General features: G+C 33.8%; 2 protein-coding genes and 1 non-coding gene across 3 annotated transcripts; 1 reads left to right on the top strand and 2 right to left on the bottom strand.

Moving 5' to 3' along the window:
• The first annotated feature begins 7,262 nt into the window (after window positions 1-7,262).
• Window positions 7,263-10,027, top strand: LOC143627546 (PLASMODESMATA CALLOSE-BINDING PROTEIN 4-like). Its single transcript, XM_077097337.1, has 4 exons — window positions 7,263-7,449; window positions 7,535-7,777; window positions 7,956-7,989; window positions 9,595-10,027. Exons 1-4 carry the CDS (start codon window positions 7,386-7,388, stop codon window positions 9,830-9,832), a joined length of 579 nt encoding a protein of 192 aa, XP_076953452.1. The 5' UTR covers window positions 7,263-7,385; the 3' UTR covers window positions 9,833-10,027.
• Window positions 10,028-10,899: 872 nt separating this feature from the next.
• On the bottom strand, window positions 10,900-17,410 carry LOC143627545 (alpha/beta hydrolase domain-containing protein VTE7-like). Its single transcript, XM_077097336.1, has 10 exons — window positions 16,984-17,410; window positions 14,582-14,676; window positions 13,014-13,111; window positions 12,657-12,706; window positions 12,467-12,562; window positions 12,261-12,350; window positions 12,045-12,137; window positions 11,841-11,936; window positions 11,292-11,357; window positions 10,900-11,190 (listed from the first exon to the last, which is right to left on the bottom strand). The coding sequence occupies exons 1-10, from the start codon at window positions 17,173-17,175 to the stop codon at window positions 11,062-11,064; spliced, it is 1,005 nt and encodes a 334-aa protein (XP_076953451.1). The 5' UTR covers window positions 17,176-17,410; the 3' UTR covers window positions 10,900-11,061.
• A 5,939-nt stretch (window positions 17,411-23,349) lies between these two features.
• On the bottom strand, window positions 23,350-23,423 carry TRNAN-GUU (transfer RNA asparagine (anticodon GUU)). Its single transcript has one exon. It is a non-coding gene; the product is annotated as a tRNA-Asn (tRNA).
• Between the last annotated feature and the right edge of the window lie 588 nt (window positions 23,424-24,011).

The raw sequence follows: 24,011 nt of genomic DNA, 5'->3' as shown, positions 1-24,011 counted from the left end.
AATTTATAGCATATTCAACCAACTGATGAACACAATTAAAAATGAATGCAATCAAAACAGACAACTTATTATGAAGAACTTACACTTAATAATTAAAACAATTTTAAGACCATGCGTAGTTAAAACTCTCCACAAATAGGCGCTGTAAGACACGTGATATTCCCGTCAGCAATTGAGAGTTTTTCTCCCGTTGAAGATGAAGTCCCGACAATCTATTTTCGAACACAATGACAATCTTTTATTTAGACAAGTTTTAGAACTACATTTTTTTGAATTACAAGATTTTAATTTTAACTTGTTTGGCTTTATTAAGTAATAAGTATGTTGTTCAGGAAACTAGGTGTGACTTGAACAAAATCAAAAGAAGGTGACAATGATTGTTTTTTCATCTTAAAGTTTTATAATATGTAGTGATAACACATTCTCTTTTATTTTTATTGACATGTCAGTATTAGAGTGTCAAATTGACATTAAATATGTGTTAGGTGTACACCACATCAAAAACAAATTTTAACTAAGAACACAAAAGGTAAGCTTTTAAAAAAACTAAGCAGTCAAATCAAAATGTATCATGGTAGTATGGTACAAATCAGTATAATAATATTTGGTGTAACCTAAATAATACACTTAAAACCATTCTTATATTATCTGTCCACTTATCAAACCCAACTCCATAGTGTAGATAAAAAATCTAGAACGTTCGTCTAATTTAATATCTAATTTCATTTATTTTTTATGTCCGGTTTGTGGTGTCATGGTGTGCGCGTATAATGTATGTATATGTGGGCCATCAGGTAGGCAAAAGCGAAATTGCATTAATTTTGACGTTATTCTACTAATTTCGTGAAAATAACGTTAAAAGTAACGGAAGGTTAATCAGACATCATGTAGTGGCGTTGATGGCCGAAAGACAAGGGTACATGCACCGATCGGCCAGGTTCCCGATGGTTGAGTGTTATGTATCTTATCAGTTTGATGCAAAACTATTATCGAGCTAGGGGGTCTCATTGAAAGCAGTCTCTCTATTCCTACATGACAGAGATAAAGTTGTCTATATCTTATTTTTCACTACCATAACTTTATTATTGGTGAAATTTACTGAGTACGATAATTTTTTCTTATGCATGCCATTATATATTCATTTCACATCTGTACAAAACTTCAAAACAAATATATTTATAGTTGACAGAATTACAAATTTTGTCCTTTAAAAAAAGCCAAATTACGGTTCGTGTCCTTTGTTAAGTTTCCTTGCAGGCGGTGTACTTTAAACATTTTTTCCTACACGTTATGTCCTTTACGCTAACTGGGTTAGAAAAACTCAGTTAAGTATGACATGTGCCAGACATGTGATGGGCATAATTGTAATTTTAGTGTATCTTTAAATTAAAAATATATATATATATATATATATATATATAATCCCCTCCTTTCTCTCTTCTTTCTCTCTAAGCCACCACCATCACCATAAACTCCGGCCACCATAAACTCCGGCCATCATAAATTCCGGCCACCGCAAACGATCCCTATCACCCGAACCCGACCCATCCTTTTCCAAAACCCGTATCCCTATCACCCGAACCCGACCCATCCTTTTCCAAAACCCGTATCCCTATCACCCGAACCCGACCCATCCTTTTCCAAAACCCTCCACTGAGATCTGCCCGAATCTCGCCGGAAAATCATTGGTGGTTCGAGATCTTCCCGAATCTCGCCAGAAACAACCACCACCACCGTTAACATGATCAGATATAACCACATCTGTTAGGTTAAGTGGGATAATCATAACATCTTACCGGAAAATCGGGCTAATCATAACATCTTACCGGAAAATCGGGCTAATCATAACTCCGGCCGGAATTTATGGTGGCTGGAGTTAGGTTAAGTGGGCTAATATAACCAGATCTGTTAGGTTAACCCGGATCTCAGATTTGTTAGGTTAAGTGGGCTCGCCGGAAAATCGGGTTAGGTGACTGTAATAGGCGATGGTAGGGGTCGGGTGGAGACGGTAACAGGCGAACCAGTTTTCCACCGATTGTTACCGGGTTCCCTATCAGAACCCTAGGTGGCGGTTGTGGTGGTTGTCTGCTGAAGCGATGAGTGTTACCTACGGTGGTCTGAGTCATTGGCGATGGTGTTCTCCGATGGGGCAAGGTAACCTTGTATCTCTTCATCATTGTTGACCGTCGCCGTCGGGTTCTTCCGTGGAACCCTAGGTGGCGGCGATGTCGGCGTGGTAATGATGTGGTGGGTGGGAGATGTTATCGCCTGTGATTCGAAGCTTTCTTTGTACGTTCTTCTCTTCAGTGTAACATTTTATTACTAATTTTGATTTTGTTGAATGGGTAGCATCAACAACTATGAAATTCGGGCTTTACAGTCGTTGACGGAGAGTATTCGAGATGGAAGGAATTGTGTGACCGGCGGCGGGAGATTGCTGTAGAGATGTTTGAATTAGACACATGACGACAGTTGTTCAGGTGATGGTGGCGGCGGTAGGTGGTGGGTAGTGGTGGCAGTCGGCAACAGGTGGTGGTGGGGTTTTGAATGTTGAAAGAAGAAGGTGGGTGGTGATGGTGGATGCACATGAGAGGAGAGATAGGGGGAAGAAGAAAAGAGGAAGAAGAAGTTGCAGGGTAGACGAAAAGACAAAAATACCCTCACATGCGTCTCACGTGAGGGCATTTAACTGACTTTTTCTAACCCAGTTAGCGTGAAGGACAAAACTTGTAGGAAAAAAAAGTTTAAAGTACACCGCCTGCAAGGAAACTTAGAAAAGGACACGAACCGTAATTCGTCTTATTTTAAAGGACAAAATTTGTAATTCTGTCTTTATAGTTTGAGTCTCATATATTGTAGTAAACATTTGTATGGATTTTAGGAGTATTATTAGAGGGTGTGTTAATTATTAAAAAATAAAGATTTTTTTAAATAATATACTTCCATCCTTAACGTTTGCTTCACTTTCTTCCTTCTATATAATATAAACTTTTCCATTTCAACCCATCACCTTTCTATTTGTAACAACAGAAAGAAAAAGTTAAAAATCAAATGAAGCTAAAAGGTCGGCATGAAATGTATTGGTTGGACATCATGTCACACTTATCTTTTTTTAATTATGAACCCAGACAAACACGTCACACTTTGGACATTATGATCTTCTATAAATTATCCTGTATAAAATTATACTAGCAATTAAGCCCGCGCTACTACGGGGTTTGACAGGTTTTAACATAATCGACACGTGTAAAAGAGATTTTTTTATCACTATAAATATATTAATGATTGACGAATAATTTTACCCAAACCTATTTTGACCCGAAACATTTTGACTCGAACCCTAAATACCCCCTTTTTATGTGGCTTGTTCTAACACGACATGCTACACAAACCGACCAATACGTATTATAACGTGTTATTAAAAGGAGTTAAATAAGTTTAAAAATAAAATATTAAAACATCTAACTCATAAATATTAAGTATTATGTTATAAATAAAATTAATGTCACTAAATCTTATATTATACTCATTAAATATTATGTTGTTAACTATAATGTTAACTGAAATTAATATCACAAGAGGGACAAATAGTAATTAACAAGTTGTTTAGGTATCAATAGTTGTAAATTCTTTTAAGTGTCTTAAAATTAAAAGTAAATTTACCAGCCCCTCCTTGAAATATGGTTTATGCACTATATAAATATGAACAATTTTACATTATATTATTAGCCTAGTATGGCCAAAAGAAGCACAATATAAATAAAATAATGAGTTGGAAATTTAAGGTAGCATGTGAAACAAAAATGGACAGCATCTCCATACACATTACATGATGTTGAACACTATAAAACAAGTAGGAAGAATTGGGATTCATATAATTAAATCAATTTACAAGTAAACATCAATATGAAGGTTACTTATTTTACAACTGTTACTATTTTAATATGAATGTGAAGCTTGAAAGTGTCCGTTAGTTGGTTGAGCTCAAGTAGGGCCCGCCTATTAGAGTGGACCAAGTAGACTATAAACGAGTTCGGTATCGATCGGTACAAGTGGGAACATTATGAAGTGGCTGGTACTATGACAAAAAAACATTTAGAGTGGGTTAATGCTGCTAAATTTGTGACAGAAGAAAGAAGAAATGTGCCTCCTAGGGAACCAGTCGGTCCGAATCAGTTTGGCCGGTCGGACCAGAAAACCGGACATGTTGAACCAGTTTTATATGGAAAAAAATAATTATTTTTTCGAAAAATCAATTTTCTAGCCTTACCCATCATTTTCTGACCAAAGTTGTTCGGACGATCCGACCGGTTCGACCAGTTGAACATGTGAACCGGTAGACCGTTCGATTCGATGTCCGGTTCAGTTATGAAAACATTGTATACAACTCATCTAATAAAACTGGTAGGTCACACTTTATGGTCCAAATTTACAAAAACTTCTAGATTTCAACTATGTTTCACCAAAAACTTTTAGAAAATTAATAAACTTGAAAGTTGGGTCAAATGTTACTTTTCCAATTACCAAATACTCCTCTTCACCAATAAAATGATCGTCAAGCCTCTTTCACTTTGTATTCAACCTCAATTTGCATAAAAGTCACCTACTTTTTTTCCTCAAAACAAACTTAAACACACATTTTAAAGGTGTTCTTCAGAAGTCAGAACGTAACAATTGTGCAAAAAAACAAATAAAAAAAATTGAAAGGCCAAATTATATATAAGAAAAAATAATTGACAACTTACAAGTCGCAAGATGTCACACACGATACAAAAACAAAATCACAACGAAAGAAACAAAAATCAATATGAATACAAACTTCATAATTTCATAAACCTTAAACAATATTCAATAAAATTATCAAAACTAAAATGTTACTGTAGGACATGTGTCACTTTTTTTAAAATTTAAAATCAAAATAAAATAAACACTAAAGATACTCTCATTAGTTATGAGAAATATTCTAATACGATATCGTTTACAAAATTGAATAAGTGAATAAATAAAAAAATTTCATATTCAAAAATTGATCCAACGCTATGTCTTTAACGAGTCTTCATGTAATATCTTCGTTTTGTGTCATCATATTTGGTCTTCGACTAAGCTCCTTGAATCTCGTATTTTTTAAAGATCTTTTGTGTAATCTTTAATGAGAACTTGATATGTATCTTCTTGTATGATCACTTGTTACAGGTTCGAACAAACTAATGTTGATGGTTGTGACTGAGGATTCATGTTAAACACGGTTCCCTTAAAATATATTGTGTCTTTACTAAAAATTTCGTCTGTCTCCCATGATACAACAGTCGAAGCAATGTATACTGTTAGGGAAGACCACGCGCCCGAAGTTACATCAGATAGTTTAGTGTGTTAGAACTTGAAAACACGAAGATGAAGTTTAAAGAATACCCCTCTTCAATATTTCTAGAAAAGTAAATATACCAAGGTTTATTATTAGGGATAATTCCCAAAATAATCCAAAAGAGGAGAGAGAAAAAAAAAATGATCTTAAATGAGTCCACATTCCCAAAGTAACTCATGAAATATGTACTGACCAGACACTTTGGGAAAATAAACGACGAGATTTGTAATCCACTCAAAAGTTGACACGTGTAAAGGTTCTGACACACCAGACGAGATTTTTAAAAATCTCGTCTGTTCCGACCATATGTTTAACTTAATTCACTTTTTATAAAACAGTCTACCAAGACGGTTTTTTAATGTTTCTTATCTGGTTAAAAATCTCGTCTGTTCCGACCATATGTTTAACTTAATTCACTTTTTATAAAACAGTCTACTAAGACGGTTTTTTAATGTTTCTTATCTGGTTAGTTCATATTTTTTCTCCTAACTTCATCTTCTTCATCTTCATCTTCATCTTTAATTCTCCATAAATTCATAAACAAATCTTAAACTACACGAAACTTCCACCACCGAACAACTCGTCGGAGCTTTACCCCGGTTCAATTTCACGGCGTAATGACCGTTATACCCACACCCTCACCACCACCACCACCACCACCACCACAACCTTCAACCAACCCCGCCACCACCACTACCTCCATTTGCCCCACCTCCATCCCACCATAAACCCATCTTGGTTTAAACTACACGAAGCTTCCACCACCGACAGTTTTTCTTTGCCGGATGAGGTTAAGAAGGGTATAATTGGGATTATGACGGTGGTTTGTGGTGGTGATGGGGGTGGAGTTGGTGGTTAGGAAAAATGATGTGGAGAATTAAAGATGAAGATGAAGAAGATAAAGATGAAGAAAATAAAGTTGGGAAAAATAATAATTTGAACGGACCAGATAAGAAATATATAAAAACCGTCTTGGTAGACTGTTTTATAAAAAGTGAATTATGTTAAAAATATGGTCAGAACAGACTGTGTCAGATCCTTTACACATGTCACATTTTGATTGGTTTAAAAATCCTGTCGTTTATTTTACCAAAGTGTATCCTCAGTACATATTTAATGGGTTAGTTTGGGAACTTGGACCCATTTAGGATCTTTTCTCTCTCTCTCTCTTGTTTTGGATCATTTTGAGAATTATCCCTTATTATTATTATTATTATTATTATTATTGTTATTATTACTTTAGTTCCAAGACTTCTCTCCGTTTTCTCAAACCACGTAAGCATTTCATTAGTTTATACCATAAACATCGATAGATGAAGGGTCTCACTTAATTTGTAACATAAATTCTAATAAAACTCATCAACTAACATAAATAAAACTCTACTTAAAAGTTTAATTTTAATACACAATTTTAAGAGTTTCATTAAAGAATTAAATCTCCATTCAACTTACTAAATTTCCAACATTTACATTAGGGTTTTTGTTTGGGATGTAATATTCATACACTACTCTCATGGTAATTGTGCATGTCTATACGTCTCATATTAGACTATACGTGTCAAATAGGTCAAGCAATGACTGATAAGTGTATAAACTGATAAGTATATAAAGGGTACACACAAAACAACCTTTTCCTTACAAGCTGCATAGTTGTTCAACAACTCATACTCTATACCGTCACTATAGCTCTATTCAGTATAGCTCATAGCTCTATTCAGTATAGAGCTATAGTAAAAACCCATGATGATATAGAAGGAGCTTATTACTTTAATTTTACTTCAATTGGTTGTTTTCATTTCTGAACTTACTGCAAATATATCCGTTGTGTCTTGAAAAAAGTTATTATTCACCGACCCATCCTATATAGAAAAACAAACACCACTGATCACTTCTAACTCTCTCTCTCTCTCTCTCTCTCTCTCTAAACTCTTGCACAGTACACACCAAACCAAACACCTTTTAACACCACAACACAACCCATCATATTCAACCACCATCTAACCCATCTGACCACAACCAAACCATGACACCTCTTTCTTTACTTCTACTCCCCATGGCAGTCTTTCTAGCCATGGTCAACTACTCAAGTAAGAATATATTTCATCTTATAGATTTAACTCTTTTAACTCTAAACAAATAAACATAACAACTTTTATTATGTGTTATCAACAGATGCAGCATACTGTCTATGCAACTCTGCATTAAGTGACTCAGTTCTTCAAAAGAACATAGACTATGCTTGTGGAAATGGTGCTGACTGTGCTCAAATCCTTCAAAATGCTGCTTGTTTTAACCCCAACACTGTTAAAGACCACTGTAACTATGCTGTTAACAGTTATTACCAAAGGAAGGGTCAAGCTCCTGGTAGCTGTGACTTTTCAAACACGGCTGCTGTTAGCCAACAAGCACCTCCTGGTAATCCATTTTCTTTATTATTATTATTGCTTTAGTGGGTTGTACCTTGTGCATCAAAAGTTGTACACCAACAACCTCACCAAATGTGTTAGAACTTGGAACTAGTACTTTAGGCAGTAAATGTTCATTGCTGATTTTTATTTATTTATTTATTTATATTTTTTTTTGTGATCTGCAGGTGCAAATTCTGCTTGTTATGCTAGTAGCCCAAGGTGAGTGTTTTTTTTTAACTTTTAACTACAAAGTTTATAAATTTAGTCTTTTTATAACTAGATCTTGATCTTTTTTTCTTGTGGGTATGTTTCTTGATGCATAAAGATTCATTTTTTAGTAGTTTTTGCTTGTTAAAATTGGTTTTTGTTTGTTTTCTCATCATGATTGGTGCTAAAGCTATGTGGGTATGCTTCTTGATGCAAAAAGATTCATTTTTTGTAGTTTTTGCTTGTTAAAATTGTTTTTTTTTTGTTTTCTCTCATCATGGTTGGTGTTAAAGTCATGTGGGTATGTTTCTTGATGCAAAAAGATTCAATCTTTAGTAGTTTTTGCTTGTTAAAATTGGTTTTTGTTTGTTTTCTCATCATGATTGGTGTTAAAAGTTATGTGTGTATGTTTCTTGAAGCAAAAAGATCCAATTTTTAGCAGAATTTGTATGTTAAAAATTTATTTTTTGAACTAAAAAAGTTGGAAATCTAAAGAAAGTTTACTTTTTGATTGATCTAAAGATTTCAAAAAGGGTGTGATTACAAACTCCAAGAAGCTCATCTTTTCTTGGTGATGCAATTCTTGATGGTGATGCAATTCTTGATGTTTATGGGAAGCCCATTTTTCCAGACCAAAAGTATCAAAATCCAGATCAGTTTATAGCTTTTTACTTCTTTTTATGCATAATGTACAAGTTACTAGCTCTGTATCTAGTACTTTCAGCTCTGGAAACAATTTTTTTGCTTTTAAAGTTTAGTGCTTGTAGTTGAAAAGGGTCTCTCCCTGTCTTCTCACTTCACTTAAAAGTTACATAAATGTAGTTTTTTTAATACAGCTTGTACATTATGCATTAAAAGTTGTACTATGGTTGTAAAGTTGACTTCAAGAATCATTTGGTAGATCTAACATTAAGATTAGGTACAAAAATTATTCAGTACACTTAAAAGTTACAGAAATGTAGTTTTTTTTTAATATTTTACTCTGTAGAGTTAATACAGCTTGTACATTATGCATTAAAAGTTGTACTATGGTTGTAAAGTTGGCTTCAAGAATCATTTGGTAGATCTAACATTAAGATTAGGTACAAAAATTATTCAGTACACATGTGAGCTGTCAAGAAATCAAGATCATGATATCCCATATGTGTTATGTTTGTTTGTTTGTATTATTTGATAATATATCAAGCAAAGGTCATGTTAGGTCACTTTGTGCTTTCAGTTAATATAATTGAGTGTCTTTATTTTTTAAGTGGAAAACCAAAATATAATGAATGAATGGAAATCCATCTTTGACTAACTGGTCAAATGGGCCCCACCAGTATATTATTAAACATAATACCATGTTAAACATGATAAATAGTAATTAATAACATATTGTCCTTAGGCATTTATATAGGTGTGATGCTTATTTTTGTTGTGTGTACCCTATTAACTATGAACTATTAAGTTAAGTATAAACAAAACTAGATATTTACTTTAAGTGGTCTTTGATACATTAACTTTCCACTTTTAGATTTCTTTTTAAAATTTTAAAACTTTGTTGCTACTTTCTACTTTATTTAATTTATAAGCATTCTTTACTAAACTTTTTATTGTTATTCTTGTTTTTTTTTCCAGCTCTACAACCCCAACCACCTCATCACCACCCGGGACCGGGACAGGGACAGGAACTGGAACGGGCACAGGAACTGGCACGGGTACAGGTACTGGAACCGGTACTGGTACGGGCATATTGAGCCCACCATTTGGGGGCCTAGGCCCAACATCTGACAACAGTGGAGCCGAGTGTTTAAACTCATTGACCTCACTGACGCTCTTGGTTGCGGGTTTGATATTATGGTTAAGGTTGATGTAGCGACAACGGTTGGTTTTAACTTTGAACGAGTGGCTGTGATCTGTCTAAGAATCCAGATGTAATTTAAGCGGTGGATCGACGACGACTGTAGTATGGAATCGATTATGATCAGCAGCTGTATTCCATTATATTTTTTTTTTTTGTAATCTACTTTTTGTTTGTGGGGAATTTATGCCTTTTGAAATGAGGCTGTCATCTGTGAATGAGTGTTTGTGAGTGGGCTCACTAATCTTTTCATGATTCCTTTTAAGAATTTTTTGGTAATATAAAATGATGCATTGCGGAAGCGATAAAATATAACAGAGAAAGTAACTCTTGAAGACGAGTGTTTATTGAATTTCTGATTGCTGAAATGATTACAATATAGGGGATATCTAGATTTAGTAGATTTGTCGAATTTTTGAAATTACAAGACTAAAATTACGTAAGACATCGAGAAAGTCTTATTCAGCGGAATCACAGGCTAAAATGATGGATTTTGGGTCTGGCAACTTAGTCCCGCATACAGCCGTTTGCCACAATATCTTGCTCATCAAGACCTTTCTGTTGTTGTGTATGGGTCTTGTAATTTCATTCGTAATCCAAGTTATGCTCTTTTTAAGTTAAGTTGTTTCTGTCATGTTTTGACTTATCAAAGTCTTATTCAGTGGAATCATAGGCTAAAATGATGGATTTGGGCCTGACAACTTAGTCAAACCGCATACACAATATATGGCTAATCAAGACCTTTTTGTTGACTGCCTATGGGTCTTGTAATTTTATTCGTAACCCAAATGATGCACTTTTTAAGTTTTGAGCTGTTTCTATCGTGTTTTTCCTTATAAAGTTAATTCGCATGAGAGTTTGCTAATTTTTGGATTAGTTTGTAATGAAAGATGAAGATAAAGTAGTTTCATATTATGTTTACAAGTATATTTTAAAGTTTTAAATTATCTGGTTTTCGGAACCGATCAAATTAGTGTGGTGTGCTAGTAAAATCGGGTTTAATAATCGGTCCGGTCATGAAAACATATGTGAAGATTAAAGGGTAAAAACTTGTTTTATAAGTCTTATGATATAATGGACTTCTCAATTTGTAAACATATATAATCTTAGTGCTTATTTATAGAAAGATGTCATTGTTATGCTCGTAAAAGAACTCGAGCTCGCAATCAAGACACCACAAAAAAAAACGAGAGGATTTAGCTTGTTAAAATATTTTCTTCCTGCTCGGGTAATATGGGACGAGTCTAGTGGATCTTGTGTGACACAAAGTCTGTGATCAAGTTAGCTACAACATCGGGGTTTTCAACATGTGGAACGTGACCGCAGTTTGGTATTTGGCGAATGATTGCGTTTGGTAGCTCACAATGTAATCGCTGCATATTACAAGATATAACACAAATAGCATGCTAAAGTTATTAGGTGAATTTATAATTGTAGTTGAGTATTTGATATTTGAAGTCAGGTTTATACTAACCACTGCAAGTTTGCTGTCAACTATTCGATCATTTTCTCCGTATATTATAAGTGTTTTCTTGAGAACCTGATGAAGACAATATAGACATAAGTTAAAAAAATTATAAATAACAAAGTCAATATAGATTCTATGGGGGATCATGGTTTGATTTGAAACTGTGAAACTGCTTAAACCGTTTATCAGTTTGGTTTCATGTTGAATTAAAAAAAAAGTTTGGTTCATGAATTTTGGGCCTTTGATTATTTTAACTTGGACTATACACATGGAGTCATGGACTTTGCTAAACAAATACAATACATGAACTCTTTCTTTTAAGTTTGGACTACTTGAACATTATCTCATTTACTTTTGTTTGTATTTTATGTTATTTTAACTTGGACCAATAAGCGTAAACCGTGAAACTAAAACGTAGCGAATTATCAAGGGTCTGGCTCACTGTTTCACCTAAATATAGTAAAAACTGGGCCATGAACACACCTAAATTAGATTCATAATCAGTCAGATACTACAATTTTTGCGCTTTATAACTCAAATGTTTATAAGAAAAACCTGATCAATTTGAGAAGAAACATCGTATCCCCCACTTCTCATGAAATCCACTGTTGCTTCTTCCCACCACGGCAACAAACAATGTAATCGTGCAATCTAGAACCGCAACAAAAAAAATCAATACTTCAATTTTACTAGAAAATAAGATGCATCTTTGCCTTAAAAGTAATTCAAACAAATGCACAAATTAAAATTAGAACTTACACAAGTCCATTCCAAGCATGTCGCGAACGGCAAATTTGTAAATCCCATATTAGTAGCATAAAAGCGCAACGGAAGGGACTTTAATAGTGAAACCTGCCGAAAATAAATAAAATGTGTTTTTTTTGTCAAACTTACTAGATTAATGGACATATATAGTTTAATAATAATAATACACAGTGTCTTACGGGGGTTCTCATTATTCTATACAGTACTCACCCCAGCAAAGGCTACACTTCTTGGTAACGTAGAGAGATTTCCGGTGCCTTTCGCATACACACTTGCATTAATTAATATCAATTTGTCAACCTACAAAAACAACAATAAATTAATATATATATATATATATATATATATATATATATAGATATATATCCACATTTTGACTTTTTTAGAGTCAAACTAGTTACTTGTCAAACACTTACAGCTTCAGGATGGTTGATTGCAAAGTCAACCGCGGCCGAAGCTCCAAGACTCGGGCCAACTAGTAACATAGGCCTGTTAATGTAGGACTTCCAAAACTAATCATTAACAACAAGTTAGATTTGTATGAAAAACATCAAAAGAGTGGTTTAAAAAAGGTAAATATTAAACGAACGCGAAAATGATATTTACTTGGTAGAGGTGATCGCGCTTGGACTCCACGTTACAAAGTGGAAGTGTTTCTGATAGAGGCAAAAAACACAAGAAGAAAACGATAAAGAACATGAAAACACACAAGTTTATTTTAAATTGCTTCTAATTAGAGGTCGTAAATGATCGGGTTGGGTAACAGGTCAAGATGAAAAGGGTTTTTATTAGCATAACTATACAATAATTATGATTACTAAAACATATTATTTCATTACTTTATCTTGAGTTACTTACCACAACCCAAAGCGACTTGTCCACAAGTAAACAAGTTCAAAATAATATATACAATGTCACATCTATGTATAATATATAAAACTTGGAAAATAATAAAAAGGCCACCTAAGTTGGAGAAGCCCCATCCTAGAATGTCAATGGCCCATGCCTCAAAACCGGCTTGCTCTAGCAATGGGAGCGTGTATCGCCATTCTAAACACGAACTGAAGAATAAGATGTAATCAAATACAGAAACTGAACCCGAAAAATTAACTGTTAATGCAATTAAAATAACAATTTTTTTATTGCGGGTGAGCGGTGTAATATTTTCATTTTCTTTATCAGGGGGTGTCAAATGGGCTGTGTTTGGAAGTTGACGGTTTGAAGCACGCATAAACCTGATTATAACACGAGTTTTCACAGGTTGACACAAACAAGACATGTTTAACCTTAAATTTGTATTTTACTTTTTACAAATTAATGTTCTAAAACTATAAACAAAAAATTTGCATATAAAATGTTAATTATATGTAAACTATATAAAAAATGTTGCACATTTATCTTTAATTTTTAAAAACTACTATATAAATACCCAGTCTGATTAGTAAACTCGTTTGTGAGTTCAACCCGAACTTATTTAGCTCAAACAGAATCCAAACCGTGAATTATGTATGAAGTCCGTGTGGTATTAGAAATTTACACCACGTGCTAATACAAGTATACAACTTCTCTTTTTTTTATTTTTGTTTAGTAATCTATTAATGTTTTTTTTACATGTACAAATGTTTTCTCTTTTGTCTATGGAGGGTATTTTAGTAACTTAGCACTCTCATTAAAGGATTTCTAAGCCCAATAATATTAAAAGAAGACTAGCATTTCCATAATTATTACATGTATAAGTTATAAAACATGTTGCACATTTTTTTTTTACATTTTTTTGACAAAAAAAAAATCCAATCAAGTTGAGTTATGACTTCAAAAACGTGCTAATGCAACTTGCCAACTTCTTTGTCTACTTTTGTTTGATCTATTTATTTTGGTCCCAATTTTTTTTTTCCAATGTTGACAATATTGGAGGGTATTTTAGTAACTTAACACTCCCAATAAAAGATTTTTAAGCCCAATGATGTTCATAGAAGATCATAGCATTTCCCTTTTTTTCTCTTTCAAATTAATGTTAGGGGTGTTAAATGGGTTGTTTTGGTGAGTCAGCAGGTTGAACCTGACATAAGCCTTAAAATGATAAAATAGTGTCACACACATGCATCCGAAAACGACATGAGTTGACACAAACATAACTAGTATGACCCGAATTTATTTATATTTAATGCTCTAACTTTACAAATTTGAATTAAAAAAATAAATGCAAGTAAAATAATTGCATGTAAACTATAAGAGTATGTTACTAATTTTGAATTTTCAAATACAAAATATTAATACCAAACACCAATCAAACTTAAAAAATAAATTTTTAAAATTTACAAAAATAAACGAGTTAAACAAATCAAATGATGATATAACTTGTGAATTCAGCTTTTGTTCAATACACTGATTTTGGTCCACAAATTTTTACTTTTTTGTTACTATTGGAGGGTATTTTAGTAACTTAAGACACCCTATATAAGATTTATAAGCCCAATGATGTATGACTAAACATACTGCTATATTGTGGATCAAAACAAGAAGATGCATACCTGTCAAACCCATGAAGGAGAACAAGTGGGCTACCTTTGTCGTGTACTATTGGTTTCACACAACTAGTCATCACTCGGTTCTTCGACACGCTAAGCTGTAATAATATATGACAACAAAAACATTAAATCTTTTTATGGTATTTTTTTTCATGACCGACAATAACTTTTATAAAATGTACTAGGTATAATGAATATTAATGATCATGATTTTATCCAAACATTTTATAAATTTGTGTCACATCCAAACATCCCTAAAAACATAACTATTATAGTAAAATAATTGAAGAAACACTAATTGACCCCGGACAGACTACGGATAATCTGGGGGTTAAATAGATGTTTCCCACGAGGGTTAGGTCCGGCAAGATGGTTATTCTTCTGATGACCTGCAAAACAGACACCGTGAGCTCGTCACTGAGAAGAGGGGGGTACCTCCTTGTGACCACCCTCCGGCGTGAGAATCAGACTAGATTGCTCTTGAATATAAGTGTATATTAAGAGAATTAGCTAGAGCAGATATCAGATAATATATGAAGATATAAGATAATGATACCGTTCCAAGGTGTTGGAGTATTTATAGCCGAAAGTAGGTTTCCAAGCAGGTACAGCAGGCTGAATAGTATTCCTGTTCTACCAACTGTGGGCTACGCACGTGCCATGCTGATGATTGGTGGGTAGGCAGCGGCTGATAGTGACCAGGCCGGCTGTGTACTATTCCTTTTCCACCAACTGCAGGCTATGCACGTGCTACGACAGGTTGGTGAGTAGGCAGCGGCTGATGGTGACATTAAGTAGTAGAGCGTGCTGCTCGTCGTACTGTTGTCAGTGAGCTGTCGCAGCATTGGTCAGATCTTTTGTCCATACCTTGGCAGGTACAGTACAAAAGATCCTCCAGTAGCGTACGGACTGGCTCATTTGGGCGGGAGTTTTCCCGGCTTTGGGCGGGAGTATTCCCGGCTTGCTCACTCCTTCTTCAGGTGACATTGCTGAATTATTTAAGAGTTAGTGCCTTGTGCGTGTAGCCTTGCTGCGCGGGTAGCCTTCCCTGATGGCTAGTATCCGTTGCTGCGGGAACAGGCGGAGTACGTCGACCATTGGGAGGCTTTTCCTGCGGGAACAGCTTGCGTACTGCGCGTAAGGACGTCACGTCTCTGAGCATGGTGGGTCCTGCGGATCCAGTTGATTTTTGCGCAGACGTCTCTCTTCAAGGTGAGTTGCGAGTTTAGTCTTTGCGCAGACGTCCCTCTTGAAGGTGAGTCTTGCGGGTTCAACTGCGCAGACGTCCCTCTTTGAGGTGAGTCTTGCGGGTCCAACTGGGCTCTGCTGGGACCTACCTCTTCAATAATATAGTGAAAATAGCAACCAAAACCGGGGAAAATGGTAAATCATCAAATGATGGATGACCCGAACAAAAATCTTGAGCTCCAAGTCGGCTCGTTTAAAAAACTTCTTTGCTCAGTGTGGCTTTGTTAGATTGTTAGAATTAAAAAGAAAGAACTTGTCTTGATGTGAATTAGACCGAATAGCGATGGAGAGTTGAGCTTAAAAGATTAACAGTCATTTTACCTAGGCGTTAAAATTTTAAAATTTAGGGTTGATTTAATCGAGCCAACAAGCTTGCTAGCCTTGGCTCGTTACAACCCAAGTCAATACGAGCGTGCTTAGAGGCAGAAACTATTTAGATGGCCCTAGTCTTAACTTGGCAACCAAAGCAAATCCATGGGTTTTTCATAGGCAAAACAGACAATATTAGTAAGTATGAAGTATGGATGTTAGTTATTATTTCACCAGATCGATCCTTACTATCGTATTTCACATAAATAGCTCAGACGAAAATAAGCAGTATTCATCATGGAACATCCAAAAATGATAAAAAAAAAGATAAGGGTTTTGATGAACATAGTGTGACGAACAAATGTTTGAAGATTGTATCTACTTATAAACGTTTTCAAACACATCCGTGTATTAAGCATTAACTAAATACCCGCGTAAGTACTTGCATCACTCGGACCCCCTAGTCAAGAGTAAAGTGCACCGGCATGATGACACAAGTGATCCATAATCATAAAGGAAATGAAATAGTTGATATTTAGATACGAGGACACTAACAAAACTCCCATGACAACAAACTATGTTTAAGAGTTAAACTAATTCCTTGATTTAAGATATTGTACTTTAAGCACCTTAAAGTAGTTATGCTTAAATTATTGCACTTGAATCAACAAAACCACCCTTAATCATATGTTATATGACAGACAGAAATCTTTATCTTGCATGCAGATGCACATTTTTTTTTACAATATTCTTATGGAGTTGACCACATTTCCCTCCGTTGACCATAAAAAATATTCATCTAAAAGCAAATTTTGTATTAAAAAAAACAATAATAATGAAAGTTTCACCTCTACAGGCAGCATTTCAATCCTTGAAACCAACTTTCTAGCAAATGGGTCTTCAATTTTCTCCATTTCTTTGAGCAGAAACTGCGGGAAAACATCCGGTGAGGCTCGGAAAAGCCTCGAGGTTTTTCGATTTGAAACCGGTAATATTCCTGTTGATGGAACGGCTGAGGTAATGGTGGCGATTTTCAGCATGATGATAATATTATTAATGCTTGCAATGGCAGGTGAATTTAGAAAGTGATATATGTTTAGGGATCAGTTATGAAGTAGGAAGAGATTTTAAAGTGATACATGTTTGGACATTCCAACCACGACAAGTGCACATTGGTCAAATACGGTTGACATAAATGTAACATTAGTACTAGTTCTTGTATTCTTGATATTTATGTCAAGGTAGAATATTGATTTAAAAATGTACTTCATTTTGAATTTTTGATCTCATAGAGTCATAGGACAGTGAGTTCAGCTGTTCAGAATCAAGTATATACATGCGTATGTATGTGTATACGTATATCTGATATGTATGTGAAAGTTATCATACGACTCTCGGAAAATGTATCCGAGTCAACATACCCAAAATCGCTAACATGTATGTGCATGTAAAACAAAAAAACAAAAATACGAAATCTTAAAAAAGTAAAAAAACAAAATTCTTATATTTCATTCCGGTTTCATTTAAAAAAAACAAGTATTATACACATATGTATAATTTTATTAAATTTTTAGTTACGTAATATACACATATGTACAGTATATTTTTCTTAAATTATACATATGTGCATAAAAAACATGTATATGTACATATATGTATATATTATACATATGTGTATATAATTTAGCTAAACGAATTTTTTTTATGAAACCGGGATGTTAAAATAAAATTTTTGGTTTTTTACCTTTTTTCATTTTTGTGTTTTTTTTTATTTTATGATATTTTTTATTTTTGGGTTTTTTGTGGTAAAAAATGGTTCTCATAGTTCTCAATTTCAAAAAAGTTATCTCATGATCCTGATCATATATATATATATATAGGTGTATATTTATGTAACAACTTGCATACAAAACAACTTTATATGTCAACCCAATAAATTAACCACATTGCATTTCAAATTGAACTGATAAATTGCATTACATTTGCATTTGTCATATTCAAAACTATATACAACATGACAAATCTCATACATAATTTACATAATTTCAAGACCATCATTAATGCGAGTGTGTGTTAACTAGTGGATTCCTCAGCGTGTACAGCGGGAATTCGGTGTATGCATAAAAGTTACACAAGCAAAAGACCTAATTAAATAAAAGTTACAAACATAATGTTGCAAGGTATCACATTGGTACAAGTAATGAGAAAAAATATCAATGCATATTACAAATTTTAAAAAGTTTATTTACAAGGTTTGGTTACACAAAACTTGTCTTTTGTAACTCAGAAAAAAACCGTGATACGTCTAAAAGGATATTGATATTTACATTGATCGAAACCATGAAAACAAATACTAATGCCAACGCAAGTACTAATGTTTAGTCAGAATTGAGTTCGTACGATATTTAGAAGAATAGTTTACGATACTAAAAAAATGTGTTTTTCCTAATTCAACTCTATGTTTAATAAAATTTATAACAAACTATAGAAATAACAAACTAATCACAACCACGTATTTATTTTTTTTTAAGTTAATGAACGTAAGTTATTAGAAATAATTAAGTAAGTTATAAATACTTGTATTACCTGAATTTTAAACACAAACCTTAACTTTGTTCCCGAGTTAAACTTAATGCAGGAAAGGGATGCAAAGAAAGGGAGACCTTGGTTCCCGAGTTTCATTTAAGAAAGGAAAATGAAGGAAAGAAGAAAAAGTGTGTTCCCGAGTTTCATTTAAAGAATATTTATTAATAGCTACTGCAGCTATTTTATATAATTTACTATAAAACGATTACAATAAAGTGGCAGGTAAACGGACAACAAGCTGCGCCGCAACCCCATTTTGAATAGCAAAGCCAATCCTGCTAAAGAGTAAAAAAAGGAAAAGAAAGTTGGTGGGTTTTGTAGTGCAAATTCTTTCTTTTCATTTTGAAAGGAACCGGATGGAAGGAAAGGAAAATGTCCTTTTATTTTCATTTCCTTTCATTTTCTTTCCTTTCCTTCCATTTCCTTCGTTAAGTAAGCTCGGAAACACCAAATGTTGATCATACTTGGTGGCCATCTTGAATATAGATTTTGGATATTGCCACTACCACCTTTACAAATTTTTGATTTAACAATCCAAGGGGAGTTTAGACTTTTAGTAATTATACTTTATTAAGATTTTTACTATTGTAGTATGCATAATTGTGTAATTATGTGATGTAGATGTGTGTTGTATTATATTGACTATAGTAGACAATAGTCAAGTACAGAGGTGGGCCGTGGGCTGCTGCAAGCTGTGGTTGCCGGCTCTTATACGTGGAATGGTGTTGGATCATATGCCACTGGATCACAGTGGGCTCAAATAGAAGAGAAGGGCCCAACCTTTTAATTAGGTTATGTCTACTAAACTACAATTATTTAAAAATTATTTAAACTAGTAGATGCCTCGGCGTGTCTGTCTAACGTATGTATTATTTTGTTGCGGATTCTAAAAGTGGATAAAAATAAGGAAACTACGGACTTTCTACAATGGCGACAAACATAATGAAAATTCATTAAAACTTGTAGACTTTAGAGTAACATTATTAAAAATTAGGGACGATAATACAAATTAGCTTAAAGTTAAAGAGTGTTATTTATATCATCATCATCATCATCATCATCATCATCATCGTACTCAGTATATATCACCAATAATAAAGCTATCGTAGGGTCTGAGTATGGTAAAAAAGATGTAGACAACCTTATCTCTACCCCGTAGAAATAGAAAGGTTGCTTCTGGTGAGACCCCCAGCTTGATGTTAGTTTTGCATCAAGCATTGGACATAAGACACATAACACTCAATCATTATGACATCGGCCGATTTGTGCATGTACCCTTGTCTTTCGGCTATCAACGCTACCATATGATGCCTGATTAACCTTCCGACACTTTTAACGTTATTTTTACGATATTAATAAAATAACGTCAAAGTTTGTGCAATTTCACTTTTGCACACCGCAAGTATGACACTTAAACATTTCTATATATTTATTTTTAATTTAAGTTGGCCCACCAAGGATTGAGGTACATTAGCCTTACCGCTACACCACCTTCATTTCTTGTTTAAACATTTATTTGCGTTTGAATACATGTTAAAATCACATGCACATAAAAGAAAGAAACTTAGGGCCGGTTGGTAAACCGAACATTGTAGTGTTTGAAATGGCATATGTTCTCTTTTAGTTTTTATATAGTGTATTTTTATCTCACGTATTACGGTGTTGTTTTACATCATTTGTTAATAATATTTATGTATTTTTTTATTTTAATTATATTTATTTAAAGAAAGTTAATAATATACTTAGGATATAATAAAAGGGTTTCATAAATAAGTAAGATGTTATAATATAGTTTAAAAATTATATGGGTTTGATGAGATTACTATAAAGTTGTTTCTTAATTATAAATAATATTTTTTTTAAAAAAAAATCGTATATTAATTTTTAGTATATCCCTATTTGATAGAATTTTCATATCAAATATTTGATTAGATTAATTTTTAATTTAATGAGATGTTATACCCGTTAAGGGGCTATCTGGACTTGGTGAGACCCATACCCATGAATTCGGGTCAAATGCATGAAAAGCTTCAATTTACAAATAAAACAATCTGATGACTTAAGAGAATCTAGGGAGTAACAAGAGAACTTTTAAAGGTTTCGTTTATCTATATTTAAGATTTTTTAAAGTACTAAAATGAGTAATCTTGTAACGAAAAAGGATAAAAGGCTTATTAAACAAGACCTATAAATAGGAAGAAGGAAAGACCAAGACCAAATTGGTAACAAAAGTAGGTCATTTTGGTCATATAAGTGGCCCTACTCAACGACTAACAAGACACATGACTCGTGATTCATGAACCACTTTGATGTTAGATCTGGGCCCTGGACATGATGGACCACTTCATTGGTGAAATGAGTGTTAAAACGATGCAAGTTTATCGTGATTTTCAAATATACCGTCGTGACATGGTTTTTGTTTTTTCTATTTACGTTTTCATGTGCATAGTAGAGCCGCTTTCAATGAGTGGGGTCTTCGACTACTTGATATATATTTGTCCAACTTATGAACAGTGTTAAAGAGAGGGACTTAAAGTGGACAATCGTTACCGGTTGAAGTGTTTTGAGGCCTTGAAGGCTTCCATGTGACAAGCAAATGGATATGTAACTCTTAAACTATTAGGCCACATTTTTTGTCACTATATGACATGGTAGATCTGATGTGTGGGTTGAATGTCTGAACATTTATAATTTTTTTTCACATGTTGTATTTGTTATCATAATTTTAGCGGCATTCCAAAATTTCTAACAACGACAGTGCGACACTCATAAAAAATAATTTGCATGAAAGAACAAATAATTGTCAACGACACTCCCCTTCATACGAAAAGGGTGAAGATTCGAATATTTGGCGCAAACGAATAGCAACAATGCAAAAAAATGCGCGACCATTTCTTTGTAGATTTGATACGATGCTCTAAACAAGAAAACTTTTTACTTCCACGTACTTGTTTCTTCTTTTTTTGCAACCAAAACCATTTCTTATCATGTAATTTCTAATTGATTCCGTATTACCTCCATTAGACATCTGAACAAGGCCGTCTCCGATAATCATTAAAATTTTTTGGGCAAAAAGCGAAATAAAAGTTGGGCCTTAAGTAAAATGGTGTTTATTGGGTTAACTTTTAAATAAGCTTACTTTGTTATGATTTGTGTTACAAAGTTATTATTATTATTATTATTATATAAAAATGGGCTAAAATTAGTTAAGTAATTTGGTTTAAATATTAAAGAATACATATTTTTTTCAAAAAAATATAAATTATTAAAAAAAACCATTCGGGCTTGTCGGGATGATTGGGCCGGGGACAGTCAACCACCCTCCGTGCCCTGCCTCATGGCCGGCCATGCATCTGAACAGGGAAATTTCTCGATATTTATGGGTTCGCATTGCTATGCCGTGGTGATTTTTATCGGTTACATGTTTATATATCTGAAAATCATACTAATTGATGACGGGGTAATCGACTAATCGTCATCCAAAGGCTTCTTCCTTTCCTTTTTCACTTGACATGCTTACATAACCTGATAACCTACAATGCAAAGCATTGAAAAAATAGTAACCATTGCACTCGACACTCAGTCACTTGTCGTATCGGATTTCCAAAATCCTTCAAAACACTCGTTTTCATAATTTTTTTCTCCAACCCTACCAATATCCTTACACGTCCTGCATTTCCACATATTCATCACCTTTTACATTTATTTTTCGTAATCAAATCGTTTTTTATGCCAAACCATTTTTTAAGGTTGTGTCATGATCAAACAAACATCTAATTCCATACTGGTGTACATGCATTTGCATGTCCTAGAGTACACATTTATATCTTCATCCATATGCTTGAATTATTGCACCATGTGTTACAACTAAACAAGAAATTAAATACACAACATTATCATTCAAATGTGGATTGTCTAGACAACATGCAATTCTAGATTCTATTGTATTACTCAATTATGCATCTAACTACATGCTTTCTTATACTACGTATTACAACGCATTTAAATTTAGTCATTGACCTTCTGGCCCAACGACATGGAGGTAATGGTTAAGACTTGGGATCATAAGGCCTCAGCTTCGAAACCTGACTCATCGGGGTTTTCTCCTTGATGGTTTTCCTAGGTGAGTTAGGCTTAAGACTTACTCAGGTATTGAGGCTAGTTTCAAACGTTGTTAAAAAACAATGCATTTAAATTGCAGCCTTATTTTAAAGTGTTTACACAATGTACTAACTAGGTTCTATACTTCTATTCTTCAACTCATCTATGCATGTGATCCAATGCATTATTCTTCTTCTGTATGGTACAACATAATAATGCATTCACTATTTTAAGGTGGAAATTGGACATAGAAATGATATTTTTTTGTAATATGGATGAAAATACTTTTTGTATAAATCAAAAGTAAATGGAGGGTTAGGAAGGTTACTAAATAGTTGCATAGCAAAAAAATGGTATATGTAGCATATGTATTCCATAAGACCCTATAACGGCATAACCCGTTTAATTAGATGGATAACACCATGCGTGTTTAGTTTATATACGATTTTAAGTGTGTGTGGGTTAAAGTTGATCGCGCTCAAACTAACTTCTTTCTGATGCATTTGTGTAAAAAAATAATAAAAGGTCGCTAGAAGGAGGGTTTGAACCTCCGACCTTGTGGTTAACAGCCACACGCTCTAACCAGCTGAGCTATTCCAGCTTCTTGTTTCTCTTTTTATAATGTAATATATAACCAGTCATATGCAGTTAGTGAAGTGAAAAAAATACAACCCAACAATTGTGTTTTATTTATTTGTTAGAATCTATTTCAAAGTAAAGTGAAAATCAAATCAAATCAAACCAAACCTAGACAGTTTAAATTGACTTTTCTTTATTACCCGATGAAGAAAAGTCACACGCGCTTCTTGCATACGCTCTTCGTAGTCAAACAAAGAAGTTTAACTCAATAGTTGCAGTTTTAGATGTTAGTACTGTGGCTCATCAGTGAAAGCAGCTGCTTCTGCAGAGAAGATTAGAACTGTGGTTCATAGTGTCATTGCATCTGCTGAGAAAACGAGTCTATCGACAATGCGATCGGCTTTTTATGAAATAATGAGAAAGGTAATGCTTAAATTGCAGATATGTGATATACAGTTCATTTTATTATAATTTGTCTTAATGTTTGTCTCATTATATATTTGTATACAATAGACAACTGAAACACTTTTGGTCCAGTTTTTATGAAAATTTTTATTTAAAAAGGTACGGTTCGGTTGCTGTTATCGGATGAACAGAACTGCATGAGCTC

Source organism: Bidens hawaiensis, unplaced genomic scaffold, assembly GCF_021521415.1.
Source record: "Bidens hawaiensis isolate Kalapana, Puna unplaced genomic scaffold, B.hawaiensis_p1.1 tig00004685_1, whole genome shotgun sequence".
Classification (NCBI taxonomy): Eukaryota; Viridiplantae; Streptophyta; class Magnoliopsida; order Asterales; family Asteraceae; genus Bidens; species Bidens hawaiensis.
The sequence above is the reverse complement of the archived record's forward strand: the minus strand, read 5'-3'. Positions and strand labels throughout refer to the sequence as shown.

Coding starts and splice junctions, on each gene's coding strand:
- LOC143627546 (XM_077097337.1), top strand. CDS start 7,386: ATGACACCTCTTTCTTTACTTCTACTCCCCATGGCAGTCTTTCTAGCC. Junction 7,450..7,534: donor AGCCATGGTCAACTACTCAA/GTAAGAATATAT, acceptor TGTTATCAACAG/ATGCAGCATACTGTCTATGC. Junction 7,990..9,594: donor TGTTATGCTAGTAGCCCAAG/GTGAGTGTTTTT, acceptor TTTTTTTTCCAG/CTCTACAACCCCAACCACCT.
- LOC143627545 (XM_077097336.1), bottom strand. CDS start 17,175: ATGCTGAAAATCGCCACCATTACCTCAGCCGTTCCATCAACAGGAATA. Junction 12,351..12,466: donor CAATCAACCATCCTGAAGCT/GTAAGTGTTTGA, acceptor TTGTTTTTGTAG/GTTGACAAATTGATATTAAT. Junction 11,937..12,044: donor CATGCTTGGAATGGACTTGT/GTAAGTTCTAAT, acceptor TTGCGGTTCTAG/ATTGCACGATTACATTGTTT.